The sequence below is a fragment of the Odocoileus virginianus genome, chromosome 30 (assembly GCF_023699985.2).
Source record: "Odocoileus virginianus isolate 20LAN1187 ecotype Illinois chromosome 30, Ovbor_1.2, whole genome shotgun sequence".
NCBI classification, from domain to species: domain Eukaryota; kingdom Metazoa; phylum Chordata; class Mammalia; order Artiodactyla; family Cervidae; genus Odocoileus; species Odocoileus virginianus.
The window spans coordinates 30,515,513-30,530,741 of record NC_069703.1 but is presented as its reverse complement, the minus strand read 5'-3'; the positions used below and the strand labels follow the sequence as shown (position 1 = coordinate 30,530,741).

At 61.0% G+C, this 15,229-nt stretch overlaps 1 protein-coding gene across 1 annotated transcript in view; it reads left to right on the top strand.

Moving 5' to 3' along the window:
- The window catches only part of ALDH4A1 (aldehyde dehydrogenase 4 family member A1), a 30,559-nt gene extending 16,486 nt beyond the window's left edge, over positions 1-14,073 (top strand). Inside the window, exons 6-15 of the mRNA XM_020899244.2 lie at positions 2,017-2,166; positions 2,242-2,316; positions 3,408-3,595; positions 6,338-6,411; positions 8,767-8,963; positions 9,085-9,132; positions 10,108-10,260; positions 10,940-11,061; positions 11,652-11,770; positions 12,640-14,073. Coding sequence (XP_020754903.1) covers positions 2,017-2,166; positions 2,242-2,316; positions 3,408-3,595; positions 6,338-6,411; positions 8,767-8,963; positions 9,085-9,132; positions 10,108-10,260; positions 10,940-11,061; positions 11,652-11,770; positions 12,640-12,752 — 1,239 coding nt within the window. The 3' untranslated portion in view covers positions 12,753-14,073. The remainder of the gene's footprint in view (positions 1-2,016; positions 2,167-2,241; positions 2,317-3,407; positions 3,596-6,337; positions 6,412-8,766; positions 8,964-9,084; positions 9,133-10,107; positions 10,261-10,939; positions 11,062-11,651; positions 11,771-12,639) is intronic.
- The last annotated feature ends 1,156 nt before the right edge of the window (positions 14,074-15,229 follow it).

Sequence of the window (15,229 nt, the reverse complement as noted above, 5' to 3'; positions counted from 1 at the left end):
TTTATTGGCTGTGCTGGGTCTTTGTTGCTTCATGGGCTTTTTCTCCAACTGTGGTGGGTGGGGGCTACTCTCTAGTTGTGGGATGCAGGCTTCCCATTGCAGTGGCTTCTCTTGTTCTGCACAGGCTCTAGGGCCGTGAGCTCAGTAGTTGGGGCGCCTGGGCTCCAGAGCACAGGCTTAGTCGTTGTGGCTCACGGGCTTAGTCGTTGTGGCTCACGGGCTTAGTTGCTCCGCGGCATGTGGGATCTTCCCGGACCAGGGATCGAACCCATGTCTCCTGCGCTGGCAGGAGGATTCTTTCCCCCTGAGCCGCCAGGGGAGGATCCCCAGCTTTCTGAACTCTTTAACAGCCAGCGTCTAGCCCGGGCACACCTCCACTGGGAGACGCCTAGGGCCTCACCAGTCCCAAGGACTGGGCCTGCCTTTGTGCCCCTCCCGACATGCTGTTCCTTCCTTAGTTACCGCTCAGGTCGCACGGGGGTGCGGTGATGACTTCGGAAGGGCTTGCTGCCCTTAGCAATCACATGTTAACGTTTTCTGCCTTTCTGGGTCTTGCTCTGTGTCTGCGTGGAGTCACGGAAGCGCCTGATGAGCGCTTTTGGAGTGAATGCTTATTGAGCTGGCAGGTAGCAGCAAGAGCACAGACTGCGGAGGAGCCCAGGGAGACGGTTCCTGTCCACAGTAGGGATCTTGGCCCCGCCCACAGCCCCGGCCCCGCCCACAGCCCCGCCCGGTCGCCAGCCTGTAATGAGAGCGCCCTCTGCTGCACGGAGCCACTATGACACCCCCACTACCAGCCCGGTGTCTCCTGATTGAGCCGAGCCCCCCTGGGTGGGTGTTCAGTCTCCAGAGGGTCCCAGGGGAGCCACGCCTGGGCAGGAAGAGGCCTCTTTATTTGGCCTAAGACCTAGGACCTCAGATATGCAGATGACACCACCCTCATGGCAGAAAGTGAAGAACGAAAGAGCCTCTTGATGAAAGTGAAAGAGGAGAGTGAAAAATTTGGCTTAAAGCTCAACATTCAGAAAACTAAGATCATGGCATCCGGTCCCATCACCCCATGGCAAATTGATGGGGAAACAGTGAAAAAAGTGGCTGACTTTATTTTTTGGGGCTCCAAAATTACTGCAGATGGTGATTGCAGCCGTGAAATTAAAGGACGCTTACTCCTTGGAAGAAAAGTTATGACCAACCTAGACAGCATATTAAAAAGCAGAGACATTACTTTGCCAACAAAGTTCCGTCTAGTCAAGGCTATGGTTTTTCCACTAGTCATGTATGATGTGAGAGTTGGACTATAAAGAAAGCTGAGTGCCGATACTTTTGAACTGTGGTGTTGGATAAGACTCTTGAGAGTCTCTTGGACTGCAAGGAGATCCAACCAACCCATCCTAAAGATCAGTCCTGGGTGTTCATTGGAGGACTGATGTTGAAGCTGAAACTCCAATACTTTGCGTACCTGATGTGAAGAGCTGACTCATTTGAAAAGACCCTGATGCTGGGAAGGACTGAAGGCAGGAGGAGAAGGGGACGACAGAGGATGAAATGGTTGGATGGCATCACTGACTCAATGGACATGGGTTTGGGTAAACTCCGGGAGTTGGTGATGGACAGGGAGGCCTGGCGTGCTACGGTTCATGGGGTCGCAGAGTCGGAAACGACTGAGCGACTGAACTGAAGACCCAGGAGCTTGTAGGAAGCACAGTGGCCGCGTGGAGCAGGGGGCAAGGGGGCAGGCACAGAGAGGCAGGAAGGAGCAGTTCCCCTTCCCTGGTGGGGCGTCCCAGGCAGGGCGAGCCGCCGCCAAGCGACCGCGTGTGCAGGGCGGGGCTGCCCGATCCCGGAGAGCCCAGAGGCCTTCCCCACGGCTGGTGTTTGCAGTCCTCGGGCCGCCCGGTTCGTTCTCCCAAACACACATGTGCATCATGTGACTGTGGGCACAGGGTCCAGCGTGGGGAGAGGGCTCTCGGGATGCAGGTCCGCCACCACTGACCCCAGGGCCCTCCCGCCTCGCAGGGGAAGACGGTGATCCAGGCGGAGATCGACGCCGCGGCTGAGCTCATCGACTTCTTCCGCTTCAACGCCAAGTTTGCGGTGGAGCTGGAAGGCGAGCAGCCCCTCAGCGTGCCGCCCAGCACCAACAGCGTGCTGTACCGGGGGCTGGAGGTACCGCCTGGGGGTGGCGCGGGCGGGGAGCCGCGGGAAGCCCTGGGCCTGGCCTCACCGCCTCTTCTTCCCCAGGGCTTCGTGGCGGCCATCTCCCCCTTCAACTTCACAGCGATCGGCGGCAACCTGGCAGGGGCTCCCGCCTTGATGGTGAGATGTGGACAGCGGACTGGGGGGTGGCGGGACCGAGTCATCGCTTCCCTCTCAACAGTCAGGAGGCCACGTCGGAGCCCTGGGCCCCAGCCCTTGTGGGCAGAGGCACACAGTGGAGGCAGCTGGGGGCCATGGAGAGACTTCCAGGGTCAGAGGCTGATCTGAGTCCCCGCGTTGCACCACTCTTCCTGGGTGACCCCAGGCGAGCCCCTGCCCTCCTCTGAGGCCATTTCCTCATCGGCAAGATAGAAATAACAGAAAAGCTTACGTTACAGGGTTGGGAAGAGCAAGTAAGACTGTGTTATGACTCGTCTGAACACCAGGCAGGTCTGGCCCAGTGCAGGTTTAGTGTTATGCAGGGGCTGCTGATGATGATAATTAATGCTTGCTCTGTGCCCGGTGGCTTATTTGTCAGAGTTGCGTGGCTAATAGATGATGAAACAGGTAGAGGTTTGGGCTTGGTCTGTCCCGGCGGTCTTGAAGTCAGTGGGCCCCACTGCCGTGGTCAGGATGAAGGTGGCCGTGAGCTCCCGTGAGTTGATGGGGGAGCTGCAGCCCTGCCCGCGGGGGGCCTGGGTCACCCAGGGAGCAGCAGGAGGAGGGCTGAGTGGTCGGGGCGGCCGGGTGATCTGGGAGGTGCTCACGCACAGGCCCATCCTCGTGCGTCTGTGGTCAGACAGACCTGCACACACCCGGCGCCCACGTGCCCGCCTCCATCCAGAACACGTGCAGACAGAGCCCGTGCGTGCTGACCCAGCCTCGCCCCGTGGGCGCCCGGCGACTTGGAAACACCCAGGACAGACCTGCCCGAGGGGTGCTGGCAGGACCAGTTGGCACAGACGTCAGGAGGAAAGGAGCCTTGGCCAGAGCGTGGGAGCAGATGGGGCAGGGCGTCAGCTCACTCGTGAGGAGTTTGAGGGCCTGGTGCCCAGCCCCTGGGGGAGTGGGGCCGGGTAGGGGGCATCCTGGCCTGCAGGGGACCTCCCTGGCAGCTGCAGCTGAGGGACGGCTGCACCTTGGGGTAAGGTGGGGGTCGGGTCTGCTGGCCGCCCCCGGCCTTGTGAGTCATCCCCGTGCCTCCCGGGCAGGGCAACGTGGTCCTGTGGAAGCCCAGCGACACCGCCATGCTGGCAAGCTACGCCGTCTACCGCGTCCTCAGGGAGGCCGGGCTGCCCCCCAACATCATCCAGTTTGTGCCAGCCGACGGGCCCACCTTCGGGGACACCGTCACCAGCTCAGAGCACCTGTGCGGCATCAACTTCACAGGCAGTGTGCCGTAAGTCCCTGAGGAGGGCTGGGCAGGGTAGCCTGGGATGCTCCCCAGGCCTCCCGACCTCTGTCTGGGAACCGGGGCTGAACTCGGGCCAGGCGCTGACTGTACCCCACTTCCTCGCTGAGTGGCCCTTGGGTGAGCCCCTTCACCTCTCTGAGCCTCCATGCCTTCACCTGAATGTGCTGATTCCTACCTTGCAGAGTCATTGTGAGGGTCAGACTAGTTAGTGGACAGGAAGGAGTGTCACAGGCCAGAAGCAGCCTATAGGTATTTGGCTATACGGATTTTGATGCCACCCCTGTCCCTGGAAAGGACAAAGGGAAGCTTGGAATGAATTGGAGGAGAAGTCAGGAAGCTTCTTGGAGGAGATGGCGCCGAAGCAGAGGAGTAGGCCAGGCGGAGGTGGAGGAGAGCAGTCCAGGAGGGAGAACCGCGCCTGTGGAGGCGTAAGGCTGACAGGCTTGTGCTCTGGGAGGTGGACGCGGTCCCATGAGGCTGGAGTGTGCAGCTTGGGGCTGAGGGCCAGGGTGCGGGTAGCACGCGGTTTGATCGCAGCCGTGTGTTCGTGCGCTTGGCTGATGTTACCGAACCCCTGTGCCTGCCAGGCTCTTTTGACGCCAAGGCTGGGCAGTGAACACGTGGAGTGGTCAGGGTCCTACCTCTGGGGGGTTGTTTTGTTTTGACTGCACTGGGTCTTAGTTGAGTCATGCAGATCTAGTCCCTCTGGCCAGGCATCAAGCCCAGGCCCCCTGCATTGGGAGTGTAGAGTCTTAACCACTGGACCATCAGGGAAATGCCTCTTGAGGGATTAGACTTGTGACTGTAGGGCCCTGTGAGCCTGCAAAGGTGTTTGGACTTTATGCTGAAGGTGATAGGAGACATGGAAGGTTACCTGCAGGACAGTGAAAGTGACAGCGTTTGTTGCTCAGTAATGTCCAACTCACTGCAACCCCTTGGACTGTAGCCCGCCAGGCTCCTCCATCCATGGGATTCTCCAGGCAAGGATGCTGGAGCGGGTTGCCATTTCCTACTCCAGGGGATCTTCCCGACCCAGGGATGAAACCCAGGTCTCCCACATTGCAGGCAGATTCTTTAGAGGAAGTGGCGGCTTAATCAATCAGACTTCTGTTTCAAGCAGAGACAGATGGTCGCTCTCCAGTTGGACCTGGCCAGTGGCTCTGTGTTCTTTGAGTCCTAATAGAGATGGACAGTCTTGTACCACCGGGACAGTTTCATGTGAAAATCCAAATGGGGCCTCATTTATGAACCCATTCCCATGGGGCCTGCATTTCCGTGTGGTACCATTGGCTGGAGGCGGGTGGGTGGTCTCTGGTTCCCCACCATCCCAACAGGCCCTGGGTCTCTGCATGCCTGGACAACTGCTGCCCCTCTGGGACCTGCATGTGCAGCCTCTGACCAAGATGATGGCTCTGGCTGCCCTGAGCACAAGTCTCTTGTGGCTGGGAGCAGGAGACAGGTTAGGAGGATCCAGAGAGGGAGAGCAGACGCCTGAACCCGGGCAGAGAGGTGGCAGCCAGGAGAGATGGGCTGGTTCACGTGAGGAGGTAGCAGGGAGACTCGATCACCTGTCTGTGGGGTTGGGGGGTCAGTGAGAACGTCCAGACTCGAGGCTAGAGGTGGGCATTAGTCACCAAGGTGGGCACCCCAGGTGGCTGGGCACCCGGGAGCCTCGGGAAGAAGACGGACCAGAGGCTGGGCACCTTGAGTTTGAGGTCCCCGTGGGTCGTCTGGGCGGAGAGGTCGGGGTCTCTGCTCTGGGCCTCCCAGCTGTCCTGGGCTCACCCGCGGCGGCTTCTCCGCGCTCTGCCTGACCTCGCGCTCCCACCCGCCCCGTCCAAGGTTTGCTGGGTGGCGACGGCCGCGTTAGAATTGCTGAGGAGGGCGGTTTTCCAAAAGGCCCGCTCCGCCGGCCGCGGGCCCCACGGGTCCCTGCCTATTAGCGGGCGGAGCGGGCCTGGCCCCCATTTGCCATGCTCTGGTGAGCAGCGGGCGCCAAGGTGGGAAAGTCATAAATTAGTATCAGCTGCTGTGTCGCCAGCTCCCTGGTGATTAGCATTTTTATTGTTTTGTGGTGCTGAGGTTGGTCACACTCGGAGCCCGGCGAGGAGGCGGGGGCTTGAGCTGCCTCTCCCGGGACCCTCCCCGGTCCCCGGGGCTCGAGGCGCTCCCCGCCGACCCTGGTGCTGTCTCTGCCCCATCAGGCAGCCACGGCGTGCCCAGCACTGTCCTCAGCACTTGACTCACATCAGAGCCGTCCCAAAACGGCCCCGCCCAGCGGAATTGTTCTTTCCCGTTTCCAGAGTGGCATGAACTTGAGGCCCAGAGAGGTTACATGTTGGGCACAAGATCACACAGCTGTGTGCGCCTGGGTGGGGACTGGAACCCGCATGCCCTGGCCTGGAGCGTGGCCCCTCTCTGCACCGCCTTGCCGCCAAGCTTCCCCTTGCTCCCTCCTCCTGGGCCCTGAATGCAGCCCGTTGCCAGCTGCCACCTCCTACCTGGTGCCCCATCCTCCACCGCCGCCACCGTCAGCCCTGCCGGCCTCTGGTGGGGCTGCCGACCCTGCGCCCCAGCCTCTGGTCGGGTGGGCAGGGAGCAGGCCCCTCACCGCTCAGGCACCTGAGCCTGGCCCCAGCCTCCAGTCAGGCGGGCGGGGAGCAGGCGCCTCACCACTCAGGCACCTGAGCCTGGCGCCCTGATCCCTGCACTGTTCTCTGCTTTCAGCACCTTCAAACACCTGTGGAAGCAGGTGGCTCAGAACCTGGACCGGTTCCGAACCTTCCCACGCCTGGCCGGAGGTAAGGGCCCCCCTCCCCAGCCTTGGCCTTCGTGGGAGAGGAGGCGGCGGAGGGGCTGCCCCCAGAGCTGGGGGCCTCTGCAGGGGCGGAGCCCTCCAGCCTGGAACCCCCGCCCTGGCAGGGCCCGGGGGTTGTTCAGAGCACTTCCGGCTCAGAGCGCACATTTCTTACCCATTCCTCATGCAGCAAGGAAATTACTGTTTGTGCCGAGGCACTTTTTGGAGAGTGGGGATGCAAGGGTGATGAGAGCCGAAGACCCAGCCGTCACCAGCTTCTGTTCCAGCGGTGGGAGGCGGGCAGTAAACAGCGGGATAAATGACGGTCGTGGGGTGAGAAGGGCCGTGGCTCATTAAAGGAGAGCAAAGAGGTGACAGGCAGGGCCGCCCAGAGGCTGGGTGTGGCGGGCGACTGTGACTCCAGGGTGGGGAGCCTCTTCAAGGAGGGAACATTTGAGCGGAAACCTGAACAGTGAAGAGAAACGGGCCTCGCCGAGGTCTGGAGAGCAGACCGTCAGGGTGCGGACGCCGTCCAGCGGACCTTCCTGCGAGGATGGACATGGCTTCACCGTGCGGTCCCGTAGGGTAGCCACTCACCACGTGTGGCCGCGGGGCGCTGGAGACGTGACTTGCGTGACTGAGGAAGTGAAAGTTGTGTTTAGTTTTGATTAACTTGAATTTAAACGGCCGCACGGGGCTCCTGCGGCCCCTTGTTGCATCGCCCGGATCTAGGCTAAGGAGACGGTTAATGGAGAGACCTCGAGGTGGGAATGAGCTTGTGCGTGAAGAAACAAGGCCAGTGTAGCTGAGAAAAGGGGTGGGGCGGGGCAGGAGATGGGGCTGAGACGGGCCCGGGTGGGGCGGGGCAAGAGATGGGGCTGAGACGGGCACGGGTAGGTCTTGTTGAAATAATAATTTTCCCACAGTTTCGTGGCCAAGGACGTTTGGCGTGCACTGTGTTTAAAGCAAAATGGATTCCTTACCTGCAGGCCTTCTCAGAGCCTTTAATCTGCTGATGTGCATTACTCATCGTCAAGAGCCAGGGTTGATGTGTAGTGTTTCTGAAACTCTTTGGGGTACAGAACCCTGTTTTGACAGAGGCCCCAATGGGTCACAGTGCAGTAATGGCAGAGCTGGGGCCGGTGGTTTAGCCTTCTTGCTCCTGGAAGTGAAGTGGGACCCACAGGGAAACTGGACCCCAGTCCTGAGCTGGTGGGAGCTTTTTAAAGAATTTTTATTGAAGTATGGTTGATTTACAGTCTTGGGCTACAGTATTTACAAAATTGGGTTGATTTACAGAATTGGGTTAATTTCGGCTATACGGCAAGATGATCCAGTTATACATATGTATATCCTATTTCAAGTTCTTTTCCATGTGGCTTGTTACAGGATATTGAATATAGTTCCCTGTGCTAGGGACCTTGTTTTTTATCCATCCTATATGTAACAGTTTGCCTCTTAAGCTGGTGGGGCTTTGTTAGGGGTGTCAGGGCAGGTGACTCTGCTCAGGGCCAGCTGTAGCATCTCTAACTTCCAGCCTCTCAGCACACCCCAGTCCAGCCTTCATAAGCCCGGAAACAGAGTCTCCTGGGTCAGCTGTCCGTGGTTTTCCGTTCAGTCGCCTTCCCACCGTCTCCCTGAGGGAGAAAGACCGCTGCCTACTCCACCACTTCCCAACCTTGAGTACGCACCTTAGTCTCTACGTGCCTCAGTCTTCTTGTCTTTAAAATGGGATCATAATGGGAGGTTGCCGTGAGGCCTCGGTGAGAAGGGGCACGGAGTGCTTTGAACTGAGTCTGGCGGGTAGTGAGTGTTTTGTAACAAGAGCTGCTGTTGGCTGATGTTTAACTGAATGAAGAAACTGATAAGGCCCGGATAGTGGCGTGATTCCCTGGGCTTCCTCACACCACGGGGACCAGGGAGGGGTGTCCTCCTGCCACCGGGAGGAAAGAGGAGCCAGCCCTGACCGTGGACCCGGGTGGGGGTCAGGGGAAGGCTCAAAGGAAGCTGCGCCCGCTGCCAGGAGTGGCCAAGCTTAGGGGAGCCTTGGGTTCTGGCCCTTCCTCGGCCTTATTTATGTTGGGCAGCATTCCTACCCCCAGACTCAGTTTTCTCGTCTGTGAAGTGGGAAAGCTGGTCCCGACGCCCCCTGGTGCCCTTTGCCCGTGCCTGGGCCTCCGTCTTCCTGTCTGTAGAGTGGGAGGACAGGCCTGGCTGGTCAGTGTCCAGGGCGCGCGGCTTCTCACGGCCTCCTCCGCTCGTCCCAGGGGCTGGTCACGGGGCTCTGTGCGCAGGAGCAGGCCGTGTGTTGGGCCCCGGGGCTGGCCTGACGCGCGCCCCCTCCCTTCCCGCCCCGTAGAGTGCGGGGGCAAGAACTTCCACTTCGTGCACCGCTCGGCCGACGTGGACAGCGTGGTGAGCGGGACCCTGCGCTCGGCCTTCGAGTACGGCGGCCAGAAGTGCTCGGCCTGCTCCCGCCTCTATGTACCCCGCTCGCTGTGGCCGCAGATCAAAGGGCGGCTGCTGGAGGGGCTCCGTGGGATCAAAGTGGGCAACGTGAGTGGCCCAGCGGGGGTCTGATGGGATTGGCTGCCTGCCGGGGGCGCGGTGTGGGAGGGGGCGCTCCCCTGGTCTCGGCCCACAGCCACTCCTCTCTATCCGTGTCCCTTGCCTCCAGCCTGCAGAGGACTTTGGGACCTTCTTCTCTGCCGTGATTGATGCCAAGGTACGGGAGTTCCGGGGGGTGCCAGGCCTGGGCTGGGTGGGGGCGGGAAGAGTGACCCAGATCTGCTTCGAGCAGGGTAGTCTGAGAGCCACGCACACAGCCCCTGCCGCTCCCGCCAGCCCTGGAAGGAATAGAAGCCTCCCTCCCCAGAGAGGGGCTCGCCTCCTGCACACCCTGCCACCAGGCCCCCTTAAAGTGCCCGTGTTCACACACACTCTTACACATAGGCCCGCACGCATGCACACACACCCCTGAACACAGGTACACGCATAGCTGTGAACACATTCATGTAGACCTCTGTGGGGGTCATGCACATAGATCCACCCATGTAAACACACGCACACCCACACTCACATCTCCATACATAGACAAATCTGACGTGTGCACACATGGGTATTGTGTGCATGTATGCACACATGTGTGTAGGCACATGTGTGGGTCTGCATTGCAGAAACATATAATGCACAAGACTCACGGCCTTAAACCTAAAGACACGTTTATATATCTGTATGTATACATGATGTTTATATCTAGGTATACATGTTCTGGGACTTCCCTGGTGGCTCAGAGGGTAAAGCGTCTGCCTGCAATGCAGGAGACCCGGGTTCAATCCCTGGGTCAGGAAGATCTTGTGGAGAAGGAAATGGCAACCCACTCCAGTACTCTTGCCTGGAAAATCCCATGGACAGAGGAGCCTGCTAGACTGCAGTCCATGGGGTCACACAGAGTCGGACACGAGTGAGCGCCTTCCCTTTCTTTCTTTCTCTCTCTGTACGTGTTCTGACACGCACACACACATGAGCCTGGACATGCGCTCCTGTTTCTGCCCTGCTCGGCCAGGCCCTGTTTGCTGCTAGCCACCCCGTCCCCCAGCCCTGCCATTGCCCACTTCAGAATCTGGGGCAGCTGTGTTGGGGGCTTCTGCTGGGAACAGCCTCCAGCCGGCCCCTGACACCCCCCACCCCAATCCTGCAGTCCTTCGGCCGCATCCGCAAGTGGCTGGAGCACGCCCGCTCCTCGCCCAGCCTCACCATCCTGGCCGGGGGCCAGTGTGACGACTCTGTGGGCTACTTTGTGGAGCCCTGCATCATCGAGAGCAAGGACCCCCAGGACCCCATCATGAAGGAGGTGACGGCGGGAGGCGGGTGGGGCTGGGAGGAGGCAGCGTCTCCGCGTGCTTCCCGGGGCGTCGTCCCGTCTCACAGCTGAGGATGGCGCGGCCCTGCCGGGGGCCTGCCTCACCCCCGGGGAGAGCAGAGCCAGGCCCTGCGCTCAGGCCCCCAGACCCCAGATCCCTGACGCTGCTGGCTGGCCTGACGCCACGGCGCTGACCGCCTGCTGCCCGGAGGCCCCTACAGCGCTCTCAGCTTCTAATGTCTGTAGAGTCTTAAGTGGGGCAGGGAGCTGGTGGGGACGAGGTTTGCTGTATTGTTCCCATTGTACAGAGGAGACGCTGAGTTTCTGAGAAGTCAGGGCAGTTGCCCAGGATGACAGTGCAAGGGCAAGGGGTCTTCCCCCAGCCCCCGAGTGGTGTCGCGGGGCCGCTCCCTGGCCGGCTGCTGCCGGAAGTGTCCCCCTTCCCAGGGCCTGGAATCTTGGCTCTGGGGGTGGGTCTGGCTGGCAGGAAGGCCAGAGGGTCCTCCAGTCTTCTGCCGGGTGTGGTGGGGTGGGCGGGGCAGGACCTGTCCTGGAGAGAACCCAGCGAGAGGCAAGGCCTGGCCCAGGCTGCCGGGCTGAGAAGGGGGCCGGGGGTGGCGGAGGCCTCAGGGCGGGTCCAGGCGGGTCCGACCCTGGGGCTTCCCTCCAGGAGATCTTCGGTCCTGTGCTGGCCGCGTACGTCTACCCAGATGAGGACTACCAGGAGACGCTGCGGCTCGTGGACAGCACCAGCAGCTATGGCCTCACGGGGGCAGTGTTCGCCCAGGACAGGTGAGCGGCCGCGGCCTCGGCACTAGTCCTGACGTCCTGGTCCCTGGAGACGGCCCCCTCCCCGACGCGAATCCCTGCTCTCCTGCTCTCCGTGCCCCTCGCTCCGCCTGGCCGGCAGGTAGACAGAGGCCGCAGGCGCCTTGTTAAAGCCTTGATGCTAGGGCCACACTGTTGGCTGCTGAAGCCAGGTCTCCAGTGTTGGGGCCCAGCGGTCAGCGCCTGTGACCCGCCGCCCGGTCTGATGGGGCTCAGGATGGCAGGCAGAGCTTGGACCCGGGTGCTCCACTTGTCTGCCAGAGGCAGGATTCCCCGCTGGGCACCCTGACGCTGGACCTGAGGCTTTGTCCTGTCTTTTCTCCGTTGCACTGGTTGCCTCCCTGCGTCTGCCTCTAAGAGGGGAAGGCGGGGTTGGAACCTGAGGGGGCAGGCTGGGGCTCGGGGGTTCCCGAGCTGCCGAGGGCAGGGGCCCAGGGCTGGCGGCTGGCCCCGTGCTCACCAGGCGGCCCGTGTGAGCTGGGGAGGGCTGCTGGAGGATTGGCCCTGGGGCAGGGACGAGCCGGCCACCCTCTTACTGCGGCCCTGCCGTGTAGGGACGTTCTCCGGGAGGCCACAGCGCTGCTGAGGAATGCTGCTGGCAACTTCTACATCAACGACAAGTCCACCGGCTCGGTGGTGGGCCAGCAGCCCTTTGGGGGGGCCCGAGCCTCGGGTGAGTGGGTCCTCCTTTCTAGGAGGGGGCTGAGCTCCTGGGGGAGACCCTTGCTGCTTCATCTCGAGGATGTTAAGAGGCACGGAGGGCCAGGCCCCATGCTGACGCAGAGTCCTGCCCACCTCCCCCTTCCCATTTTACAGAGGGGAAAACTGAGGCCCAGGGAGGTGAAGTGATTGGCCCAAGGGCGCATGGCCAGGAAGTGGTGGAGCCGGGATGTGGGTCCCAGCATCCGCGTCTTGGCTTCCCGGGTGGCTCAGTGGTAAAGAATCCGCCTGCCAGTGCAGGAGACGGGGGTTTGATCCCTGGGCCGGGAAGATCCCCCAGAGGAGGACTCGGCAACTCGCTCGCGTTCTTGCCTGGGAAATCCTGTGGACGGAGGAGCCTGGCTCTTGGTCCATGCGATCAGAAAGAGGTGGACACGACTTAGCAACTAACCACGACTTGATGTATTCCAGGCCATTGCAGTCCAACCCCCTCCTGTCTACAAACGGGGAAACTGAGGCTTGGCGAGGGGCAGGGACTTGCCAGAGGTCCCGGTGCCTAGTGGCAGAGCCGGGGCCAGAACCTCAGCCTCTCAGCTCCCCGTCCAGCGCCCTCCACGGTGCTTTCCTGTCTCGGCCATGCCTTGCAGGGGCTGCGCAGGGACCTGGGGAGCCTGGGCATCCTGTCCACTTGCCGGCTCCTGCCCCCGCCGACCGCCGGCTGAGTGCCCTCTGCCCTGAGGTGCTCGGGGAGCCCCGGCTGCCGTGTAGGGGCTAGCTTAGCTGCTGGCTGCCCCGTTCATTCCGTCCGCTCCTCCCCACTCCTTCTCCCTTCTACGCAGAGCTGTTGTACCTTTTGGGGGACAAACAGCTGTCTTTCCACAGGGACTAACGACAAGCCGGGCGGCCCCCACTATGTCCTGCGGTGGACGTCGCCCCAGGTCATCAAGGAGACACACGGGCCTCTGGGGGACTGGCGCTACCCGTACATGCAGTGAGCCCCGCTCGGCACCTCTGCCGTCCACCTGTCCGTCCGTCCAGAAGACTGACAGTGCACTGACCACGCCCCGAGCTTCCACCCTGCTCCCCAGGGGGCGACCCTCTTTGTAGGCCTGAGTCTTGCCCCCTGCCCCACACCGGCCTGCTTCCTGGCCTGTCCCCCCCTTAGAGTCAGGTGTGGGCTCTGGGTTGAGGTCACGCTGTCGGGAGGAATAGGGCTGCCAGCTGTGCTCCCAAAGAGTGTCCTAGACATTCCCCCTCGTGGGTGTGACCTCGGCGCCTGACTGCTTCTACATCGGTCCCCTTCTCGCTCCTCTCCGCTGTGTCCCGGGTCTCAGGGGCCTGGGGAGGGGCGGTGGAGTAGCTCCTGGATCTGTGGGAGGAGGAGGCAGCTCTGGGCTCCCTGGCACGCCTCACCCACCGGGGCGCCTGGCTCCTCCGGGTCACCAGGGTTAGGGGGGACCAGGGTGGCCTGTGGGGCTGCCAGGTTGTGGTCACAGGTCGTGGGGGCACCAGCCGGCTTTGCCCTGCTTGGTTCGTGCTGCTCACTCGCCCTTTGCCCAGACGCACCAGTGCCGGCAGGTGCCCACCTGTGCTGGCAGATACCTGCGCCCAACCAGACGCCTTAGACCCTGTGTGCCTTGCTCCCAAGTGCCTGGACTCACCAGAGGCCCTCAGATTCCTGGCGGTCTCCAGGCGGTGGGACTGGGGGGCTTCTGCAGTCCACCTGCCAGGGCACCGTCCTTTCTGCCGGTCCTGTGAGGTTGGCAGACCTTGGGGGCCCTTCCTACCGCTTCCTCAGCTCTTGGATCCTGCCTCGAGAGCCTCTGTTGGCCTGGGGCTTTCTGCAGGAGCTCAGTGCCCACTGGCCCAGGTAGATGTTGCCCCTGCCATCCCCAGCGCCCCAAGACCTCACCTCAGGTCCCTGTCCGGCCTGGCTGAGGCTCACTTATAGAATCGTCCCTCCTTGGCATGTTCGTGGCTCTGTGTGGAGTGGCCCGTCGGAGTCCTGTTCCTTCATGCAGCTATCGGGGGGCACTCAGATGCATCCTGGGTGGTCAGGGAATTGCAAGTGGCGACTCTGGGGGCAGTTTCTAGGGGCCCTCCTCAGGCGCGGCTGGTGTGGGGCCCCCGTGGGACTGGAGTGGCCGCTCCCCGAGTGCACGGTCACACGCCATGGCCGCGGTCATGGGTGTTTCTCACAGGGGGGCCAGGACGGGCGGCGGGCAGGCCGGAGGTATTCCTGGTTCTACTAGCTCTGCGCTGGGAGGTGGTGGTGGGATTTGCCCTGACGCCGCCCAATAAAATGCCTCTTCCTGAGCTGGACTGGTGGCCTTTCTGGTGGGAGCGGTGGGGGCTGGTCACCTTCCCGTCCGCTGAGATTGCCAACGTTCACTAGGTGTCAGGGGCACCGTGCCCCTGATGTGATGGAAGGAAGGGTGAGCCCTGCTGGCAGGAAGTCCTACGTGAGTGGCGGGAACTCTGGGGCCAGAGGGCCTGGGTTGGGCAGTCGTCTCTGTCTCTTCATAGATGGAAATAACCACCACCCCCACACACACACACACAGTCTTGAGAATTCAATGAGTTAATTCACAGAAGTGCTCAGAGCAATGCCAGTTATAGAATTAATGATTCAGCAATGTTAACCTCTTTACCCATTGTTGTAACAACCACAATTAAGTGCTGTGATAGTTAAGGTCATGGGTCAGCTTGGCTGGCTCATGATGCCCAGGTGTCTATTTCAGCATTATTCTGGATGTTTCCATGGAGGTGTTGTTTGGATGAGATTAACAGGAGACTTAAGAGGCATGGGTTTGATCCCTGGGTCAGGAAGATCCCCTGGAGGAGACCATGGTAACCCCCTCCAGTGTTCTTGCCTGGAGAATCCCATGGATGGAGGAGCCTGGCGGGCTACAGTCCATGGGGTCACAGTCAAACACAACAGAAGTGACTTAGCACGCTTGTACAACATTTAAGTCTGTGGGCTTTGAGGAAAGCAGATTACTGTCCATAACGTGAGTGGGCCATATCCAATTAGGTGAAGGCCTGAACAGAACAAAGCCTGGCCTCCCCCTGCAGAGGCGCCCGTGAGCAGGAGGGAACTTGCCAGCAGCTGCCTTTGGACCCAGCCAGTAGTCCCTGCGTCTCTGGCTGCCCAGCCAGCACTGCACACTGTGGACTTTCCAGCCTCCATGATCCTGTGGGCTTGCTCCTTACAATAAAGCTTGCCCTGTGTCTCTGCACGTCTCCCTAGAGGTTCTGCTTTTCTTCAGAACCCTGACTCATACACGTGCCGAAGCCTTTGCATCAGTTTTCTTCACGCACAACCGTCTTATGAAGAAGTGCTGCCTTGCCCCCATTTTGCAGATGAGGACACAGGTGCGGAAAAGTGAAGGGACTTGGCAAGCTGTGGCATCCCCAGGCAGGAAACCCAGGTCTGTGTGCTTCCAAAGCCCACCCTTTCTCTTCCACCTGG